At 40.6% G+C, this 21707-nt stretch overlaps 1 protein-coding gene across 46 annotated transcripts in view; it reads left to right on the top strand.

The window, feature by feature from the left end:
* The window catches only part of ERC2 (ELKS/RAB6-interacting/CAST family member 2), a 983951-nt gene that overhangs the window by 33065 nt on the left and 929179 nt on the right, over nt 1–21707 (top strand). For all 46 annotated transcript variants that reach the window (XR_014823359.1, XR_002337959.2, XR_014823361.1 and 43 more), the window contains exon 2: nt 7179–7973. Coding sequence is in view for 15 of the 46 variants with exons in the window: in XM_021070729.2 (XP_020926388.1) it covers nt 7317–7973 (657 nt within the window). In the remaining 31 variants the exon portion in view is untranslated. The remainder of the gene's footprint in view (nt 1–7178; nt 7974–21707) is intronic.

The following is a 21707-nucleotide window of genomic DNA, read 5'->3' as shown; positions in this document are numbered from 1 at the left end:
AATGGCATTATGTCATTCTTTTTTATGGCTGAGTAGTATTCCATTGTGTATATATACCACATCTTCCGAATCCAATCATCTGTCGATGGACATTTGGGTTGTTTCCATGTCCTGGCTATTGTGAATAGTGCTGCTATGAACATGCGGGTGCATGTGTCTCTTTTAAGTAGAGTTTTGTCCGGATAGATGCCCAAGAGTGGGATTGTGGGATCATATGGAAGTTCTATGTATAGATTTCTAAGGTATCTCCAAACTGTTCTCCATAGTGGCTGTACATACTGAGTGAAATGAGCCAGAAAGACAAAGACAAATACCATATGATATCACTTATAACTGGAATCTAATATCCAGAACAAATGAACATCTCCTCAGAAAAGAAAATCATGGACTTGGAGAAAAGACTTGTGGCTGCCTGATGGGAGGGGGAGGGAGTGGGAGGGATTGGGAACTTATCAGACACAACCTAGAATAGATTTACAAGGAGATCCTGCTGAATAGCATTGAGAACTTTGTCTAGATACTCATGTTGCAACAGAACAAAGGGTTGGGAAAAAAATGTAATTGTAATGTATATATGTAAGGATAACTTGATCCCCTTGCTGTACAGTGGGAAAATAAAAAAAAAAAATAAAAAAATAAAATAAAAGTTAAGAAAAATAATCATTTATTGTGCCATTTAGGAAGTCCTGACAAATTTCAAAGATTATGAGATATATGTGTTATATTCTACAATCCCAGTGCCATGAAATTAGGACAACAAAGTTTTAGTCAAAAACTTCTATCCACTTTGATATTGTATTTATTTATTTATTTATTTTTGTCTTTTTAGGACTACACCCGTGACATATGGAGGTTCCCAGGCTAGGGGTCGAATCGGAGCTATAGCTGCCAGCTTACACCACAGCCACAGCAACTTGAGATCCAAGCCATATCTGTGACCCACCCACAGCTCATGGCAATGCCAGATCCTTCACCCACCGAGCAAGACCAGGGATTGAACCTATGTCCTCATGGATACTAGTCAGATTCTTTTCGGCTGAGCCACGGCAGGAGCTCCTACTTTGATATTTAAAATATTCCTGGGGATAAAAAAATTTTTAAAAGAAAAATAGCAGGTTATTTACAAAAGAGTTCTATATGTAAAACATAATGCCGGAATTCCTGTCATTGGCTCAGCTGTTAATGAACCTGACTAGTATCCATGCAGATGTGGGTTCCATCCCCAGCCTTGCTCAGTGGGTTAAGGATCCAGCAATTGCCGTGAGTTGTGGTGTAGGTCGCAGACTTGGCTCAGATCTGGTATTTCTGTGGTTGTGGTGCAGGCCAGTGGCTACAGCTCTGATTCGACCCCTAGCCTGGAAACCTCCATATGCCACAGTGTGGCCCTAAAAAGACAGTAAAAAAACCCCTCAAACCCTGGAGTTCCCATCGTGGCTCAATGGTTAACAAATCCAACTAGGAACCATGAGCTTGCAGGTTCGATCTCTGGCCTTGCTCAGTGGGTTGGGAATCTGGCGCTGCTGTGAGCTGTGGTGTTGGTCAAAGATCCCACATTGTTGTGGCTCTGGCATAGGCCAGCGGGTACAGCTCCGATGAGACCCCTAGCCTGGAAACCTCCATATGCCATGGGTGTGGCCCTAGAAAAAGACAAAAAACAAACAAACAAAACCCCATGACATTGTAAATCAACCATGATTCAATTAAAAAAGAAAAAACAAACCAAAAAACCCCAAAATAAAAATAACAAATAGACAAACTTTTGTCATACTGTCATTTAGAGAAACAGAAAAATACGAACATTGTTAGGAATGAGATGGAGACGTATTTGGAAGAGGTTTCAAAAATTTGAAGGAAAAGTTAACAGAGCATCATCAGGAAGACTGAAAAAGCTCAATGGAATAGATTTTCTGAAGAAACATTTTAAGGCTCATTGGCACAAAATAGGCAGCAAAACTGAATAGATCAGTAAACAGTAAAAAGTGAAAAGATAATCAGCAACTCAGCCCATTTAATTCTATGGTTGTATTCTATGAAATGTTTCAGAAATAAGTCTCATGCTAAATGTTTCAGAGCATATGAAAAATGGAAAGCTTCTCAGTCTGTTCTATGACACTAGGATAAACCTGATACTAAACCTAGAAAAAGAATTCAAGAAAATTGTGGGCTATTATCAACATATATCATTTTTTAAGTAAAGAAACATTATTTCAAACTAGTAAATATAGGCGTTCCTGTCTTGGTGCAGCGGAAACAAACGACTAGGAACCATGAGGTTGTGGATTCGATCCCTGGCCTTACTCAGTGGGTTAAGGATCTGGCATTGCCATGAGCTGTGGTGTAAGTTGCAGATGCGGCTCGGATCCCTCGTTGCTGTGGCTCTGGTGTAGGCTGGTGGCTACTGCTCCAATTCGACCCCTAGCCTGGGAACCTCCACATGCTGTGGGAGCGGCCCTAGAAAAGGCAAAAAGACAAAAACAAAACAAAACAAAAAAAACCCCCCAAAACTAGTTAATGTATCTGTGTATATTATGTGTTATGTGTGTTGCACCTGTGTTTCCAGAAGGAGCAAGCCCCCCCCGCCTTTTGCTTTTTAGTGCTGCACCCACCGCACTTGGAGGTTCCCAGACTGGGGGTCAAATTGGAGCTACAATTGCTGGCCTATGCCACAGCTACAGCAACATCAGATCCAAACTGCATCTGTGACCCACACTACGGCTCACAGCAATGCCGGATCCCTAAACCACTGAGTGAGGCCAGGGATCGAATCCCCAACTTCATGGATCCTAGTGAGGTTCGTTTCTGCAGTGCCTCCATGGGAACTTCCCAAATCCACTTTTTGTTTGTTGGTTATTGTAGTTCTCCAAAGCCTTGGCCAGCTAAGCTGGTAAAATCACTGAAGGTGCAGCACTAAATACCTGTTTAGGTATATATTTTATTGAATTAGGTTGAAACCTCAAATCTAGCTAGAGACCTCAGAAATATCTGCCTCCTAGACACAAGAGAGGAGAGAGAAGGACAAGTTGGATTTCATCACTGTTTCTTGGAAACTGTAAGTGGTGGCTCAGCTAGGACCTAGATTCCTGGATTCTAAGCATAACAAAAATGATCAGTTCATTTAACTATTGGAATTCTAGAAAGAATTTTTTTTTTTTTTTTTACTTAAGGTGATAGTGATAAACACCTGCTTTAAAAAAAAAAAAGACGAGTTCCAGTCGTGGTTCTGTGGTTAACGAATTTGACTAGGAACCATGAGGTTGCGGGTTTGGTCCCTGGCCTTGCTCAGTGGGTTAAGGATCCGGCGTCATCGTGAGCTGTGGTGTAGGTCACAGACGCTGCTCGGATCCCGTGTTGCTGTGGCTCTGGAGTAGGCCAGTGGCTACAGCTCCGATTTGACCCCTAGCCTGGGAACCTCCATATGCCGAGGGAGCGGCCCAAGAACTGGCAAAAAGACAAAAAAAAAAAAAAAAAAAAAAAAAAAGAAAAAAGAAAGATCTTGGAGTTCCCTGCTGTCTCAGCAGATTAAGGATTTGGCATTTTCACTGCTTTGGCTCTGGTTGCTGCTGTGACACAAATTCCATCGCTGGCACTGGAACTTCTGCATGCAGAGGATGTGGCCAAAAATAGAATTAAAATAAAATAAAATACTGTTATTTAAAAAAAAAACGAGTTCCCATTGTGGCTCCATGGGTTAAGGACCTGACATATGTCCATGAGGATTCAGGTTCAATTCCTGGTCTCGCTCAGTGGGTTAAGGATCAGCGAGGTCACAGAAGCAGCTTGGATCTGGTGTTGCTGTGGCTGTGGCATAGACCTCAGCTGCAGCTCCAGTTCCACCTCTAGCCTGGGAACTTCTATATGTTGCAGGTATGGCTGTTAAAAAAAAAAAAAACAAAACGTATCAAATAGATAACCTATTTTTACACTTCAAGGATCCAGAAAAGAAGAACAAGCTAATCCTCAATTTAGTAGGAAGAAGAAATAACAGAGATTAGACTAGAAATAAATAAAATAAAGACTAAAAATACAGTGGAGAATATCCTTATTATAGAAAATTTAGAACATGTAAATAAATAAAAGGAAGAAATTCAAAACCATTTTGAACCCCACCACTGTTAACATTTTGATGTGTGTTGTTCCAGTCTTCTCTGCAAGTTAGTGTCTATGTATTTGTGTTTTACAATGTGAATTGACTGTAAAATGTTTTGTAGTCTGCTTCCTCCCCACACTACTAGTCTGTCATGAGCATCTTTCCATTTCACTAAATATTCATGTAATAATCACATTATTCCACTTTCTATCTGTCTCATCATGTAACCGAATTTCTATTGTTGGAAATATTGATGCACCTTTTTTTTAACAGAGCAGATTATTCATGCAAAAATGTTAGACACAAAATGATTTTTGCATATTTTCACGTACAACAAAATTAAGCTTTGAATAATATAAATATTTGAAACTAAATTCCTTAGTTAGCAACAGGTGTATAATTCTTTGGAGGGATTTTTCAGGGAAAGGAGAACCCTGTACAAAAAATATTTGTTTATACATATGTGAGGACTCTCTAGAGAGGGCATAAATGACATATACCCTAACTAGAACTGAAGGTAGCAGAAAAGGAAATTTATGGATGAATGTATCAGTTATCTGTTGCCTCAGTAATACTGCAAAACAGCCAACCATAAAACATCAGTGACATACTTCAAAGTATTTATTTAGTCCATGCATGTATGGGGCTCACTGGATCTCAGATGGATTTGCTCATGCATCTGTGGTCAGCTGCTGGTTTGCTAGGCAGCTCTGCTGATCTTGGTTGGGTTGCTTAGATGTCTTGGGGTAGATTGGCTATTGGCTTGGACACTTTTACTCTATTTTATGTTTCTTTTCTTTAAGCAGGCTAGACTAGGCCTGTTCTAATTGCTATGATAGAAGAAAATGAGCAAGAGGGTAAACACTCAAGTGCTCTTTCAGGTCTCTGCTTGCTTCACATTTGCTGTCACAATATTGGCCAAATCAAATCGTATGACTCAACCCACAGTCAGATTGGGAGGGCACAGCCAAGGACCAAGATACAGGAAAGGGTAAAGAATTAGAAACATGCATGTATTCAGTCTACCTGGCATATAGTTAAAATGGCCTAGGGATCGATATGGCATCAATGATTGCTGGATCCAGCATATCATGTGATATCACCCAGTTTGATTTCACACTATTCAGTTTGGCTCTTCTTTCCTTTGCATTAGCTTCACTCTCAGGGAAGCACTTTCCACATGATGATACTCAGAAGCTCCACCTGAAAGCAAGAAATTCTAGCTGAAAAAGAGTTTACCTTTCCCAGTTGTTCCAGTTAAAGTCACAACATAGAGTGTTTCTGGACCAGTGTAGTTCATATGCCCATCCCTAAATCAGCTGTCATGTCTAGGGGATGGAATATGATGACTGGCCAGGCCTGGGTCATGTTGTCATCACTGGTACCCTTCAGGATGGAGCAGAGGGAATCAGCCTTACCTAAACCTAATGAGCTGTGGGTAAAGAGTTGGGAACAATTTCTGTAAGGAAAATAATATTACCAGAAAGGGTGGTAGAGGAGGGAGAATGAATAATAGGCAGATAAAAATAAAAGATGTACAATGCTGTTAATGCATTTATCTCATTGACGCTACCAACAAAAGTATTCACTCTTCTGTGCTAGATATCAAACTGGGTATTTTAGAAAACGTCATCATACCTATTTCTCATAATACTATGAGTTAGATGATTTTACCTACATTTTGTTGTTTGGAGAAAGGAAGCTCCTAACAGTTAAATATTTGCCTAGGGTCACTCGACTTGTCAGTATTAGAATGGATATTTGAATGTCAGTTTGCCCTCCTCCAAAATCCCTGTGGTCTTAGTGTCTAACAGCTGAAGAAAAGGAAAGAACACTAAACATACCCTAAGAGAAAGAGGAAGAGGCCATGTTGCATCCCATTAGGGCCATTTGGATCCTTACGCTGAAGGGGTTATCACAATCCTGTAGCCATGGCTACGTAAAATCTGTACCAAACTACTTGAAAAACCAAGACAGGGAGCTTTTCTCTCGGGGCTGTGGGACCAGGAACTCTAACATGGTATATTATTTCCCTGTGCCATTTCTGTACAGTTGTAGAGTGGTTAATATAATTTTTATTTCTTTTTTTCTTTTTTGGCCACTACACAGCAAATGGAGGTCCAGGGCTAGGGGTCAAATCAGTTGTGGCGTTCAGCACAGCTGAGGCAACATCTGATTCTTAACCCACTGTGCCAGGCCGGGTATTAAATCTGTGTCCCACTGCTCCAGACACACTGCTGATCCCATTGATCCATAGTGGGAACCCCTGATGTGAATTTTTAGGTCAACCAAAATGGAAAGGAATTTTCAACACACTAACCTGAAAACAACAACAACAACAACAACAACAACAACAACAAAAACCCACTAGCCTGAAACATGAAAGGGGAAAGAGACAGGACCATGATTTTCTCTGGTGGTAGTATTTAGAATCCAGCTGTATGTATAGGAGACTTGTTGGTTGAGCCACCTCTTTTCTTCTAGCTCCAAGATGGCCAATAGGTTCCAACACATGTATCTTGTTGATTGGTAAACCACCTATAGTGTTGTATTGAAAAGAGTTCTGAATTTAGTGGCAGAGAAGCCTGTGATGAATTAGTGATGTCTGTAATGGGTACAGGACAGAGAGGTTAACAACTGCTTGACTATCATTTGACATCCTGGGAAGCAACAGCTTCTCAGAGTTACTATCAAGCCACTTGTGAGTGGGGGTCATGTCCCTAGGATGGAGTATTTCATAGCTAAGGCATCTATGATTAAAGAATCCTATGGTGGATTTTTTGGAAGTCCCAGCAGTCTTTTAACACATACTGAAAGGCAGAGCCTTCATTTTCCTAAGGATAAAGGAGCTTCTTTTTCACTCAGAACTTTTGACCTTGCTAGGGATCAGGGTGGGGGATATTTACAAACATTTTACATGTAATAAGTAAAGTTTAGGGTCACTTTTCTTTTTAGATAAGCATAAGTGTGACTACTTATCATTATCATCACTGATCTATCATCTCTATATTTTTTTAAAACATAATGAAATTAGAGTCAAAATTCTAAAGAAATTTGTTTTTTATTATCTTTTTTTTCTCTCATTTTTCAGATTTCTGATTGGATGCATTTTCTGGTACAGACTGAAAAGAATGCAGTAAAAATTCTGGCCAACAGTGGAAATATTGGCTTAATCTCCACTTTAGTATAGCATTCCTTCTCTTCTGTAGCACCTCATAATAGAAGAAAAATGTATGGAAGTGCAAGAACAATCACCAATTTGGAAGGTAGTCCTTCCAGATCTCCTCGTTTGCCAAGGTCTCCCCGTTTGGGCCACCGAAGAACAAGTAGTGGCGGAGGTGGAGGAACAGGCAAGACTCTGTCCATGGAGAATATCCAGTCCCTTAATGCAGCCTATGCTACATCTGGACCCATGTATCTGAGTGATCATGAAGGGGTAGCTTCAACAACTTACCCGAAGGGTACTATGACTCTGGGAAGGGCCACAAATCGAGCCGTGTATGGAGGCCGAGTCACAGCTATGGGGAGTAGTCCCAATATTGCTTCTGCTGGGCTTTCCCACACAGATGTCCTCTCATATACAGATCAACATGGTGGTCTGACTAGCTCATCCCATCATCACCACCACCAGGTCCCCTCCATGTTGAGGCAGGTAAGGGATAGCACAATGTTAGATCTTCAGGCCCAGCTCAAGGAACTTCAGAGAGAGAATGACCTCCTCCGGAAAGAGCTTGACATCAAGGACAGCAAGTTGGGATCTTCCATGAACAGTATCAAGACCTTCTGGAGTCCCGAGCTCAAGAAGGAGAGAGTCTTGAGGAAAGAAGAGGCAGCCCGGATGTCTGTCCTTAAGGAGCAGATGAGGGTTTCCCATGAAGAAAATCAGGTAGGTTATGACTCATCTTGGTGTTTTTTAGCCTTGGCTTCTCACTCAGTCATTGATGCTTTGCAGATGGTACCATGCCTGTGCAGAAGAAAGTTTGACATCATCAAGAAAGCTATGGCTCAGTATGTGTTTGACTTGGAAACTACAAGAAGGCATAGGAAATATAAGGTTACAGTTTGTCATCTCCTTATTATCCAATAACCTTTCACAGTGTTACAGAAGACAGAGGAATCATTCCTCATTGGCTAACTTTTAAACTTGGTTAATTTTGTTTTCTTTTTCAGTAATCACAAGAATAGCTCAGATGTACCTCCGAAGAGGAAAACGTTAATTTTTGCAAGAGTAGACACTTTAATAGCAACATTTAGAGGGCCGCATTTGACTGGTGAATTGATTTTTTTGAAGCAGCAGCAACATTATTTTCTTCTAGAATGAAGAAAATTTGTTCATTAAATAGCACACTAAACAATATTAGATGATATTCGATGGGATGGATTTGATATTATGTTAGAGAAACACAATGAATTTTACCTGGTTTTTCTACCTTTATCCATTCGAAATATATATATATATTTCTTTCTTTTTTCTTTTTTTCTTTTCTTTTTTTTTTTTAGGGCTGCACCCATGGCATACGGTGGTTCCCAGGCTAGAAGTTGAATTGGAGCTGAAGCTGCTGGCCTATGCCACAGCCCCAGCAACTCCAGATCTGAGCTGTGTGCAGCCTACACTGCAGCTCATGGCAATGCTGGATCCTTAACCACTGAGTAAGGCCAGAGATTGAAACCACGTCCTCATGGATATTAGGTTTGTTACCACTGAGTCACAACGGGAACTCCTATCCATTCAATATTAATTCAGCATCTACTATGTTCAGGGAAACTTATTACTCTTCTTTGATCTATCTTTCATGTCATACCAAGGTTAGTTTCCCAGTGTCTATGTGCTGTTATGCCATTCACCTCCTTTAAAGCCCAAAATAATTACTCATTGCTGCCAAAATGAAGTCTGCCTTTGGCTGAGCCTACAGCACCTTCTACTAGAATGCCTGAACCAGCCTTCCCAGTCTTATCTCCTTCCACATCTCCTATGCTACCTGCACTACCACTTGGTAATTCCTGCACATACTTAAGTTTTCCCACCTCCATTCCTTTCTTTTCCCTTCCACTAGTGGCCTCCTCAGCAACCCCTCTCATCTACCACTTTCTCTTCAGTCCCAGCAAGTCTCTATTTTCAAATCCTGTCTATTCTGTGAATTTTGCTTATATGCTGCTGTCCAGAAGGGCTTTGGAGTAAGATATGCCTGGGTTTAAGTTCCAGCTTCAGCTTTTATTAGCAGGAGATAAATGCTAAGAGATTGGGAGTAGAGAATGTTGTGCAATTTGGCTGAAAAAATAGCCCAGGTATCATTTAACTTTCTGTAGAAATAGGAGATAATTCTAACTTGGCTGAACTACTGATTCTCCAATAGTTGGTCTTGATGATGCTCTAGTTGGCCTAATGAAGCTTTCTGCCTTTCTTGGGGTCATCTGCCAACCTCCTCTCTGTTTCTCTGGCTCCCACCCCTTCAGAGTCCAAGTGCCTGTAGAAGCATTTCTGATCTGTTTGAGAATCTGCTCTTTATTCTCCTGTTTGTGGAGAGCAATCACCTTATCCCTTTGATTATCTGACAGAGCCTTTGCTGGTTTTCAGATGTGGAAAGGTGATTTTTGGTGGGAACAAAAAGCTTTGTTCTTCATTTCTAAATCAAATTAATGCCCTTCACTATCATTTCCACTTTTTTCTGAGTTTACTGTTTTACGAAGTCCCGTTATTACTGCGTGCATTTCCCCAGTTCTGTACTGATTTTCTTCCTTTTTTATTTTTTTAAAGAAAATAGTTAAAGCAGTTTAGGAATGATGTAAGTAGTGACAAAAAGTTTGGAAGCCGTTTTAAAAACTGTCAGCTCCAACTTAGTTTTTTCTTATGGTTTTATCATTAATTTTTTTTTTTTTTTGTCTTTTCTAGGGCCGCTCCTGCGGCACATGGAGATTCCTGGGCTAGGGGTCTAATTGGAGCTACAGCCACCGACCTACTCCAGAGCCCTAGCAACTTGGGATCCAAGCCATGTCTGTGACCTACACCACAGCTCATGGCAATGCCAGATTCTTAACCCACTGAGCGAGGCCAGGGATCGAACCTGAAACCTCATGATTCCTAGTCAGATTCGTTAACCACTGCGCCATGATGGGAACTCCTCTATCATTAAATTTTGTTAAAGCATAGATCCCTACTTATACATGTATATTTATTTATAAATTACATGATATATTACTGTGCCAATATGTTATGTGTCTTCTGTGATATTCACAAATAATTAAATGTGGAAGAGACAAAACAAACTAAATAATTTATTGAGGTGAATTTTTTTTTTTTTTTTTTTTTTTTTTTTTTTTTTAGGGCCGCACCTGGAGATTCCTAGGCTAGGGATTGAATCTGGGCTATTGCTGCTGGCCTACGCCTCAGCCACAGCAATGCCAGATCCAAGCTGCATCTGCAACCTACACCACAGCTTGAGGCAATGCCAAATCCTTAAGCCACTGAGCGAGGCCAGGGATTGAACCTGTGTCCTTATGGATGCTGGTCAGATTCATTTCCGCTGAGCCATAACAGGAACTCCAATTGAGATAAATTTTAAGGACACACAAAACCTTTTTGCTTTTAATAAAAACATTTTAAGCCCCTTGTGTATTTTGTAAGGCATAGTTCAGTTTAAAGCAGGTATTATCTATAACTCTGTTTAACTATCCCATGTTACCTTAAGCTAGAAGCAAGTCAGTATTTGAGGGTGCTTCTATTACCTCTTTCTTGTTCTGAAACTTACTGTGACTGCAGGTTACCTTGGTTACTGTGGGTGACATGACTGCAAAGTATGGCCCAGTGAAAGCCCTAGTATATTAGTCTGTGTATTAAATAGAAGTAAACTGTAATTATTTTCTTTTTTTGTTGTTTAAAAATATAAAAGGAAGAAGAAGCATGGTGATTTTGAAAAGTCAATTTACTTGAAATATGAGATAGTATTACAAAGTACAGACTATAAAGATTGATAAAAAGCAGGTTTAATTGAAGTGGCCCTCCTTGGAAGTGTGTCAGGATCCCTTTTAGGAGTATATGAATACCTGCTGGTCTGAATAGGGTAAATCCTGCAGCAGTAATCATCAGACCTCAAATCTCAGTGGCTTAACACATCAGAGATTTATTTTCTATTCACCTGAAGTATGATGCAGGTCCAAGTGACTCTCCAGGGCAGCTCTCCTCCAGGCAGTGTCTTAGAACCCAGGCTTTCAGCATCTTGGCACATGGCTTTTAAGAGTTGCTACAGCAGAGGAAGAGAGTACCTTAAATTGGCATATTGTCTCCTCAATTCCTTGTTCTGGAAGTGACACAATTGCAAGGGGGTGTGAGGTGTTGTCCTCTTCTCTTTCCAGAAAGGAGAGGAGAATCACTAGACATTTCTACCAGTGGGGTTTTTATATTTGTCAAAAAGTGGAGCTAGATGAAATACAGTTTGGGGAACAATCCAGACTTCTCCTTTGATGCCCTTTCTTTTATTACTGCTACGGCTACCATAGGCAACTGTTGGGGGCTTACTATGTACTTGGCATTGTGCTGAGAGTTTTTTGTACTTTATCTTATTTAGTGTTTGCATCAATCATCTGAGGTAGGTGCTAGACTTCTCATTTTGCAGATTAAAAATAAATGTAGAGAGAATAAGCAGCTCACCCAAGTTCACACAGCTATTAAGTGACAGAGCTGGGCTTTAAGGCTTTGTTTTATTTTATGCCACCATCTTAAGATCTTAACTTTATGCTTAGCACCTCCTTATAGGATCACTGAGCTGTGAATAGAATCTTTGTGTAATAGGAAGATCATACTTCATATGTCAGATGAAAAAAATGACTAGTTTTGATAGAATGATTAAGAATGTAATTAAGTTTCATTAGGATTTTTATTATTAATTCAGACTTTATTTCTTTTCCCCAGAAATGGCTGTTTTGGGTTTCTATCATTTACCATTTACCATAACTTACTGTATTTTCCCTTTAGAGGAAATATTACAGAAACCTTTTCTATATGGAAGACAAGAATGTAAAAGAGATAAAGAACCTTTGATTGTAGTTTCTTATCCACAACAACCAGAGACTGCATCTACAAATATGGTTTCACCAGGGGGTATTTGAATTACTAGAATTTTACTAACCCAAGTCCAGGTGATCTAAAATAATTTGAATTGTCCTATATGAATAGAAATGGGCAGCTGGTCCACTATAGGGTAGAAGTGAAGAAACTTAGATGATCTTATGTATGAAGTTCATACTGCTGTGAATGTAATTATCACTAGCACAGTCTTTTCACCCATACGTGCAGGGCTATGGATGGCACCCACTCATCAATTCCTTTGCAGTATATTTTGAAGTCCTTGTGGTTCTGTCAGAGGGAGCTGAACCCAGCTCTAGATCTGAGAGAGGATGGTGTTATAGAAAGTAGAAACCTTAGAGCTAATGGGTAGGTGACTGTGACCAAATTTCTTATGTGTGAAAGGTAGAGTCAGGTTCCTGAATGGATATTCCACCTCAGACCCCTAAGTTCATACTCCTTAGGTTCTCTTCATGGCCCTACTTCTCAGTCATACAGGTCTGCATATATAGAAATACATTGGGAGACTAAGAGTTGTGGTACTGATATTCGGAATCCTTGGCTTGTTTGTAGAAACCAGAGTACATGGATGCAGTTATTCTATTCTTATGTGATCATTTGTGCATTTTGCTTCATGACATATTTTCTTGAATAGAGGGAGGGTATGGTAGAGTCTTATGCTCTCAATGTCATACTTGTAGACTGATTTGAGGAGAGATGAGGAGAAAAGATTTAGAATGGATGTTCTGCTGCTACATGAGGTAGTCCCCTTATTGTTTTAGTGGCCTGTGGTGTTAAGGTGAATGTTGGGGGCAAGAGAATGAAACCACTTATGGGGAAGTAAAGTGATCCATTTTTCTCTAAAAGATTATATAGTTGTCTTTTCTTTGCAGCTCCATTCTGTTTACACCTATGATAGAGGTCAAAGAGAGAAAACATGGTAAAGAGTGCATTTTCAGAAAGTTCATAAGGACTTATAGCTTATGGTTCTGTGCAGATATGTTATCAACCTTTCATATTCCTGGATTTTGTATGCAATTATTAACTTTGCATTTTAATGGATTATTTTTGCTAAATTAGGTGTACATTTTTTAGACATTTTCCAAATTTGTGCATGGCTAGTCAAGGATCTGCATGAATATAAATAGCATCGCTCTCTGGGAGATTGTACTAGATCTAATATTTACCCATCTCGTGTGTGCAGAAGTGGGACAAGGTCATTGGGAAATGTAACCTAAGAAGTGTAAGTAAACCTGTCTGGGGAGTGTTACGGCTTTTAAGCAATGGTTATATGACAATTTCTATTTCTGCCTTAACACAATAGAAGATAATCTACTCTAAATCAGTATTACTATAGGTATTTGATGAGGTTTTTTTTTTTTTTAGCTGGTTTCACATATGATTTATTGATTCTCATTTTGAGTCTGTAACTTGGAAAGGTCAACATGGATCACATTTATATGTTTCCTTTATTATTTTTTTCTTTTATTTATATAACTGCAAGGCCATTTCAACAGAGGTTATTCAACTCTGTTCTAAAATATTAGTTTCATTGTGAGGGTCCACTTAAGACGAATTGTGCCATTTCAGGGGGGTGGTTAAATTAATTCTACCTCCTGTTGAGAAAGTGGTGAGGTAGCTGCATTGTGAAGGGATGTCCATTGAAGTTAAATGCAGATGCAGTCACCTTGAGCACGGAGTGTACACTCAAGGGCTCATCCCTGGAGTATTGAGTCCCATCAGGTTTGTGGGTAGGACTTAAAATATATTCACTGCTCAGACCTGTCTTAACTGTCTTTTTCAGATACCATTCCTTCTACTACTCTAAGTCTACTCTAAGATCCATGGATTCCCCAGAGCCAGGTTTCCAAAATGTGTCCAGGGAATGACACATTCCAAAGGGGATTTTCTGTTGAACTTAAGATACAACGTACTCCTAGAAATTAATAATGTTATATGTTATGGGTTGAATTGTGTCCCCCCCATAAAAAGATATGTTGGGGTCTTAACCCCCAGTATCTCAAAATGTGACTTTATTTGGAGATAAGCTCTCTCTCTCTTTTTTGCTTTTTAGGGCCATGCCTGTGTCATATGGAAATTCCAGGGCTAGGGATTGAATTAGAACTACAGCTGCTGGCCTAACCCATAGTCACAGCAACATGGGATCTGAGCTGCACCTGTGACCTGCACCACACCTCATGGTAGTGCCAGATCTATAACCCACTGAGCGAGTCCAGGGATCAAACCCTCGTCCTAATGATACTAGTCCAGTTTGTTACTGCTGAGCCACAATGAGAACTCCTGGAGATAAGGTCTTTAAAGAAGTAATCATGTTAAAATGAAAGTTCAGAAGCACATGGGGTGATGGCCTGAAAAGAAGATACCAAAAGTTGCCTTTGTGTTACTCCCTTCCCCTTTTTAATTTAAAAATAAATACTTTTAATTGAAAAAAGAGTTAAAATGAAGGTGGGTCCTAATCCAATATGACTGGTGTCCTTATTGAAAAGGGAAATTTGGTCCCAGACATAGACATGCTCAGAGAGAAGACTATAAAAAGAGACAGGGTGAAGGTGCCATCTATAAGCCACAAGGAACAGATCCCTGCCTTACAGTTCTGAGAAGGAACAACCCTGCTGACACCTTGATCTTGAACTTCTAGCCTCCAGAACTGCAAGACAGTAAATTTCTGCTGTTTAAATCACCCAGTTTGTGATACTTTGTTTGGAAGCCCTAGAAGACCAATACAACATATCAGTGTGTGAAATGCTCCAACTCCTGCAGTTAAAAATATTTATTAAATTTACCTAACTCAGCAATTTCCCATACTTACTTGACCATGAAAATTTATCATAAACTGAGCCCCTATGTATTAGGCGGCTATTGCTGCGGTAATACTAACAAGCCATCCCAAAACTTACTAGCTTAAAAGGACAAGCATTTAACTCTCCCTTCCATATTTATACTGACTGTGGCTTAGCTGGGCAAGGTTGGACTCTAGGTGGACACCAGGCTCTAGGCTGAAAGCAGGGTTCGGGTATGTTCCATATGTTTCCACATTATCTTTGGAACAGCAGCTATTCAGGGCTTTGTCTTCTTCTTCTTCTTCTTTTTTTTTTTTTTTTTTTATTTGTCTTTTCAGGGCCACAGTCACAGCATATGGAGGTTCCCAGGCTAGGGGTCGAATCGGAGCTACAGCTGCTGGCCTACGCCAGAGCCACAGCAATACCAGATCCAAGCCACATCTGTGACCTACACCACAGCTCATAGCAATGCCAGATCCTTAACCCACTGAGCAAGACCAGGGATCGAACCCACAACCTCATGGTTCCTAGTCGACTTCGATTCCATTGTGCCATGACAGTAACTCCAGGGCTTTATCTTCTCATGGTGAATCACAGATACCAAGTGTCCAACCAAACTACATAGACATATTTAAAGACTCCACTTGCATCATATCCACTAACATACTAACATTCTATTGCCTAAAACATGTTACATGGCCAAACTCAGAAGTCAGTGGGATCAGGTCAGGGAAATCTACTCCCTGCCAAAGCAGAAAGGGAGTGTAGTGAATATATGAATATAAACCTGTCATAAACTATATATATTCCTAGAACTAAAGTTATAAAGGCCATACTTTGGGAAAGCCTACTTCAAGAGCAACCCTGGAAGGGTAACATTAAAGTTTGAGATTTGTAAAGTGGATGAGCCCCTTCAGTGTGGTCAAAATTCCTTCAGTGGTGGGCTTCTAATGTTCTAATGATGCCTGATTCATGGCTCAGCTTTAGGCTCTCCTTCCACTTCCTCAAGTAGCTGGCTAATGAAATGCAAGTAGAAATCTGGGAGATTCTTGGAAAACTTTTATTTTCCTGATAAGGGAGTAAATGTCACCAGCAATGCTCCTTCCTCCTTCTCTCTGTCTTGAGTGTCAATATGTTGCCTGCTAATGACCATGAAAGAAAAGACAGACAAGCACAGAAACATATGTCCTGCCATCTCTGAGCAGCTGTACCAGCACCAGCAATGGCCTGTCTCCAGACTTCTAGTCATGTGAGAAAATATACCTCTAGTTGTTTAAGTCACTGTTGGTTGGGTGTCTTAGTCCTTGTAGCTCAGTACCTTCCTCACTAATAAAACAGAGAAAATCATGAATTGAAAACTTATTGTTCTAATTATCACCAGTCATGATACCACAAAAATTGGTGCATTGCAGTGAAGGGAAGTGGGACCTTAAAGGACCTTACACATTGAAATGAAGAAACCTACTTACTAATTTTATTGGGCAGTACTTCAAAGTAGTGATACAAACGCTACTCCAAGCCTATGAAAGTGAAAAAGGGAAATTTATTAACTCCTTCAGTGAAATAGCAGAAAGGATCAGGTGTGAACCTTAGGGTTGACTGGATCCAGGGCCTAAAACTGTAACAAGATTTTGTCTTTCCTCATCATTTCATCTCTGGTTCTCAGTATCTGCCTCAGTGTAAGCATGTCTAAGCCTCATTTTCTCCTTCAAGTGGCAGGTCACAATTGAAAGGCTAAGATATCCTTGTGTCTTTCTCACCATTTGGAAAATTTATGGCAAGACTTTTGTCCTGCCATGGTTATGTTCTGCCTGGTCTTAGTGTGTGTGGTGGCAGGGGACAGGGATGTGAAAAAGGGTTGCTACGACTGGTGACCTGTTCGAACTGCAGGCATTGGGAGAAGAGCAGTTCTCTGAAGGAATAGATGAAGGGCAAAAGGATGCTGTAGGACAAAAGCAGATGTCCACAACACTGACCTGAGATACCCTTAGTACCCTCTTTCTCCAAATGTTTTAAGGGCTTAGAAGTCATATCAAGAGGTCTGAGAAATTAAAAAGTCAAGCATATGTCATATCTGTGTGTAAGTTTTTTTCATTTTACCTCTGAGTTGCAGTTACGAGTGTCTGTCTTTTGCCCAGTGTTACATAGGCACATCGATTTAGAACTAGGTAATATGAACTAATTTAGTACCACAGCATAACTTAGAATGCTGAATCCTAGAAGAAAAAAAATGTCTGTCTCTCTCATCTTGAAATAATCTTTCTCAGCTCTTCAGAGTATAGTAGCTTTTGTCTATCTTTCCAGAAATGTGGAAAACCTTTGGTCCAGACTTAGGCAATGACCTGCCTAGACTGAAACCACAATTTTAAATGCCTTTCATGGGTAGGTGAAAACTTCCTTTCGTTCTGAAGATAGATGAGATGGCACTGATCCAACAGTTGACTTCTTCGTTTGCTAGAATGTAGGAGAATGATTTGAAGTGAACTATACATCTTTGTCACAGATGTCAGCTGGGTTCTGCCTCATCTCTTGCAGTCAGCCCTAGGATCAGTCATGTGTACTGCATTAGTATCCTTAAAGATTTTTATTTCCAGGTTTTCTCATGAAGGACTTGGCTAATGGGAGAAAAGTAAACATTCTTGTATGCTAGACCTTGGGAGAGCTAAATGACTTCCATCTTCCCTTTTCTCTCTGGATCACTTTATTTTGACAATGGGATAGCAACAGAACACAATCAACCAAAGAAAACATTTTGGAATATTTCAGTGAATAGGTTTGTTTTGTTTTTTTTTTTTGTTTTTTTTTTTTTGTTTTTGGAATAGATTCATTCTCACTTGTGCCAAAGGCACTTATTGAAATCAAGCTTTGAGAGGGGAAGGCAGGGGGAGTGGTTACCCCCAAAACATTCACTTCCTAATAAAATTCCCTATAGACAATATCCTTAGAGGATTTTAAGAAGCAGGTCTATGTTGACAGGAGAAAAACTAACAGTGATTTTATCGGCCAAAGCAGACTGGGTGGGTTCTGAACCTGGTTTCTTCTGGCCAGAGTGCAATTTCAGTTTCTATAATTAGTTCCAGGTGGAGCTCTTGTGTTGTTTTGGAGTCCACTGACATCTGTGTGCAAATTCCCACCATCCCCAGTTGGCATTTGGGCTCAATAAGTGGTTTGGCTTTGCAGGAACAGAGAAAATTGTAAATCTATTTCACACACACACATAGATAAAGCGGCTCTAAAGGTCAGGTTCTGAAAGCTGTGGAAAGCATTTTCAAGTTTGGGAAGTAGGTTTGAGGCAGAATGTGGGCATGCAGCCAAGAGCTAAAGAAGCCTGACAAACAGAATTCTGGTGCATGCAATTTCTTCTCTGTTTTTCTGTGAAGCCCACATTTGATTGTATCTTTGAAATGATGCACAGCCATTTTGTTTGTTTTTTTTTTCAGTAGGAACATTCTGGATAGAAGAAGTAATGGTTGAGGCAGCTACTTCCTGTCCTATAAATCCATAGCTGGCCTTGTACTCTCTGGCTTGGCTATATATATTGATCAGATTAACTTAGTGATTCTCAACTAGGGGCAATTTTGCATCCTCTCGCCCCCTGGGTATATTTGGCAATGTCTGGAGACATTTGGTTGTTGCAACTGGGTGGGGTATGCTACTCTCATCTAGTGGGTAGAGACCAGGTGTGCTGCTAAACATCCTACAGTAGTGTTGGACTACCCCCCCCCCCATATTATCTCTCCAATAATGTCAGTGGATGCAAGGTTGGGAAACCCTGAGTTCATTAGAGGATTACCAGTCTTCGTTTTCCTTGATATTTTGCCTATACTCAGTTCATTTACTTTGTGAAGTGATCAGAATGTATATATTTATTTAAAAATAATGATATATTGGGAGTTCCCATCGTGGCTCAGTGGTTAACGAATCAGACTAGGAACCATGAGGTTGCAGGTTCGATCCCTGCCCTTGCTCAGTGGGTTAACGATCTGGTGTTACCATGAGCTGTGGTGTAAGTTGCAGACGCGGCTCAGATCCCGTGTTGCTGTGGCTGTGGCATAGGCCGGCAGCTACAGCTCCGATTAGACCCCTAGCCTGGGAAACTCCACATGCTTCGGGAGCGGCCCAAGAAATGGCAAAAAAATAAAATAAAATAAAATAAATAAATAAAATAAAACATAGAAATAATGATATAAAAGGTAAAACTTGATTCATCATTGTGTGGGAAAAAATTAATTTGGAATGATATCTTTAAAAAAAAATCTTGAGAGAATACTTTGTGAAAGATCCCTGGTGTTTGCCTTACTTGTTGCAAGTTAATAATAAATCTTTCCTTATCCCCGCAAAAAATCTTGACCTGTGGTAGTAACCAACCATGAATCTTCAAATACCTTGAATTCTGGAGTTCCCGTTGTGCCTCAGTGGTTAATGAATCTGATTAGGAAGCACGAGGTTGTGGATTCGATCCCTGGCCTTGCTCAGTGGGTTAAGGGTCCGGCATTGCTGTGAGCTGTGGTATAGGTTGCAGACACGGCTTGGATCCCAAGTTGCTGTGGCTCTGGCGAAGGACAGTGGCTATAGCTGCGATTAGACCCCTAGACTGGGAACTTCCATATGCTGCCGGTGCAGCCCTAGAAAAGACACACACACACACACAAAACAAAAGTTCTTTTAGAAGTAGATGTTTCGTAAATAAGTAAAAAGAAATTAGATTTATTAGGAAATGGACAACCCTTTAAAGGAAATGAAACTTTTTTTTTTTTTTTTTTTTTTTGTCTTTTTGCTATTTCTTGGGCCGCTCCCGCGGCATATGGAGTTTCCCAGGCTAGGGGTCTAATCGGAGCTGTAGCTGCCAGCCTATGCCAGAGCCACAGCAACTCGGGATCCGAGCCGCGTCTGCAACCTACACCACAGCTCACGGCAACGCCGGATCGTTAACCCACTGAGCAAGGGCAGGGACCGAACCCGCAACCTCATGGTTCCTAGTCGGATTCGTTAACCACTGCGCCACGACGGGAACTCCGGAAATGAAACATTTTTTAAAACTGTTATTTCTTTGTACTTTTTCTGACTTACGTTTTTTTTTTTAATTTTTTTATTTTTTAGGGCCGCACCTGAGGCATATGGAGGCTCCCAGGCTAGGGGTTGAATCAGAGTTACAGCTGCTGGCCACAGCCACAGCCACAGCTATGCAGGATCCATGCTGTGTCTTCAGCCTATACCACTGCTCATGACAATGCCGGATCCTTAGCCTGCTGAACGAGGCCAGGGAACTTACCCACATCCCCATGGATCCTAGTTGGGTTAATTAACCTCTGAGCTACAAAGGGAACTCCATGACGTTTTATAGTTTTTAAATTCATGTCTCACATTGATCTTGGGAGAATAAGCATTTTTGAGCTCCTGCTATGTACCAGGAACTTACTAGTTGCTTTCCCACATGTATGAGATCAACCTCCCTGCAAGATGTGTGGCATCCCCACTTCATAGATGACAAATAAGGCACAGAGATTAATTGGCCTGCCTGAGGTCTCACTGTTAAAGAGAGCTGGGATTTGAATTTCAGGTATACTTGGCTCTGTTCTTTCCATTGTCTTGGAAGGGTAAATGACAAATTTGCTTGAAAACCAGGGAATTTGGTGCTTAGATGGAAGGCTTAATATAGAGTGGAAGTAGTAGTGTGCTGCCTTAAGGATGCTGTCAAGGACGCATATAAAAAGGATGGAAAGCAAAAATGAGGAGGGGGAGCCTGTTGCTGGGAACAACAGAGGAGAGAGGGCAAGCTGGAAGGAGCAGATGCACTCTTGTCCAAGTGAATGGGCAGACGACACTGCCAAAGGAACACTCCTATCTTGGAAACCCACCCAGAATCATGGGAGGGAGCAACTCCAGGACTGGCTTGAAAATTAAAACCACAGGTGGTAGAGGAATGAGAGAGATTATCTCTCAGGATGCTTGTTAAAGTCCCACCAGATCCTTTCAGGTGGTTATGACTGACAAATTCACTGGGTCCACAAGAGCAGAGCTTCTGGGATGAGGAAGCTCTTAATTATGGATTATTGGACCCTGATGAGATTGGTCTCATTAATCTAGTTAGAATTTTCCTGACCTTTTCCTCCATTTTCAGGAGCTCAGAAGCTTCAGGGTATATAGACAGCCTCCTGACCTAGGAGTTCCTCAACTGACACCTCTAAGCTTCCTCTAAAAGTAATTTATGACTTCACCGGGATGCTCACAACTATTCAGGATCATCTTTCGGCTTGTCCCAAATCTTGTCTTTCAAAGTCAGATCTTCCCTTCTTGGGTCCCAGCATTCCTGATTTCTCCTCTCACAGCAACTTTCCCCTATGAAATCTCTTCTTTGTCCTCTCTGAGAATCCGGCTCACTTACCTACTGATTCACTCAGTTACTTGTCTAAGGGCAAATGTACTTGTAAGTAGCAGAAACTATTCAAGCATGTTGAAGGAAAAAAGGGGGATTTACTAGGAACATGTGAGTTCCTCCCAGACTGTAAGGGTAGGTAAAGTGGCCAGGTGTCTTGAGCGGCTGGAATTGAGTTAGTTGGAAATTATCAGGGATAAGGACAAAGTCAGTCTCTCACTCTCATTTCTCTTCTATTTTGTCTCTTGATGTCTGGTTTTATATGTTGCTTGTGAAAAAGTGCCACTAAAGGAAAGCATACAGGTCTTTGCCATTCAAGTGCTCAATAGACCCTGCTTAGTTTCTCTGTTTCCATTTCAAATTCAGAAATATGATTGACTCAGT

Source organism: Sus scrofa, chromosome 13, assembly GCF_054392235.1.
Source record: "Sus scrofa isolate SSC_HxYL_T2T_F1_AM1 chromosome 13, Sscrofa_HxYL_maternal_Yorkshire_Landrace_v2.0, whole genome shotgun sequence".
Taxonomy (NCBI): domain Eukaryota; kingdom Metazoa; phylum Chordata; class Mammalia; order Artiodactyla; family Suidae; genus Sus; species Sus scrofa.
The sequence above is the reverse complement of the archived record's forward strand: the minus strand, read 5'-3'. Positions and strand labels throughout refer to the sequence as shown.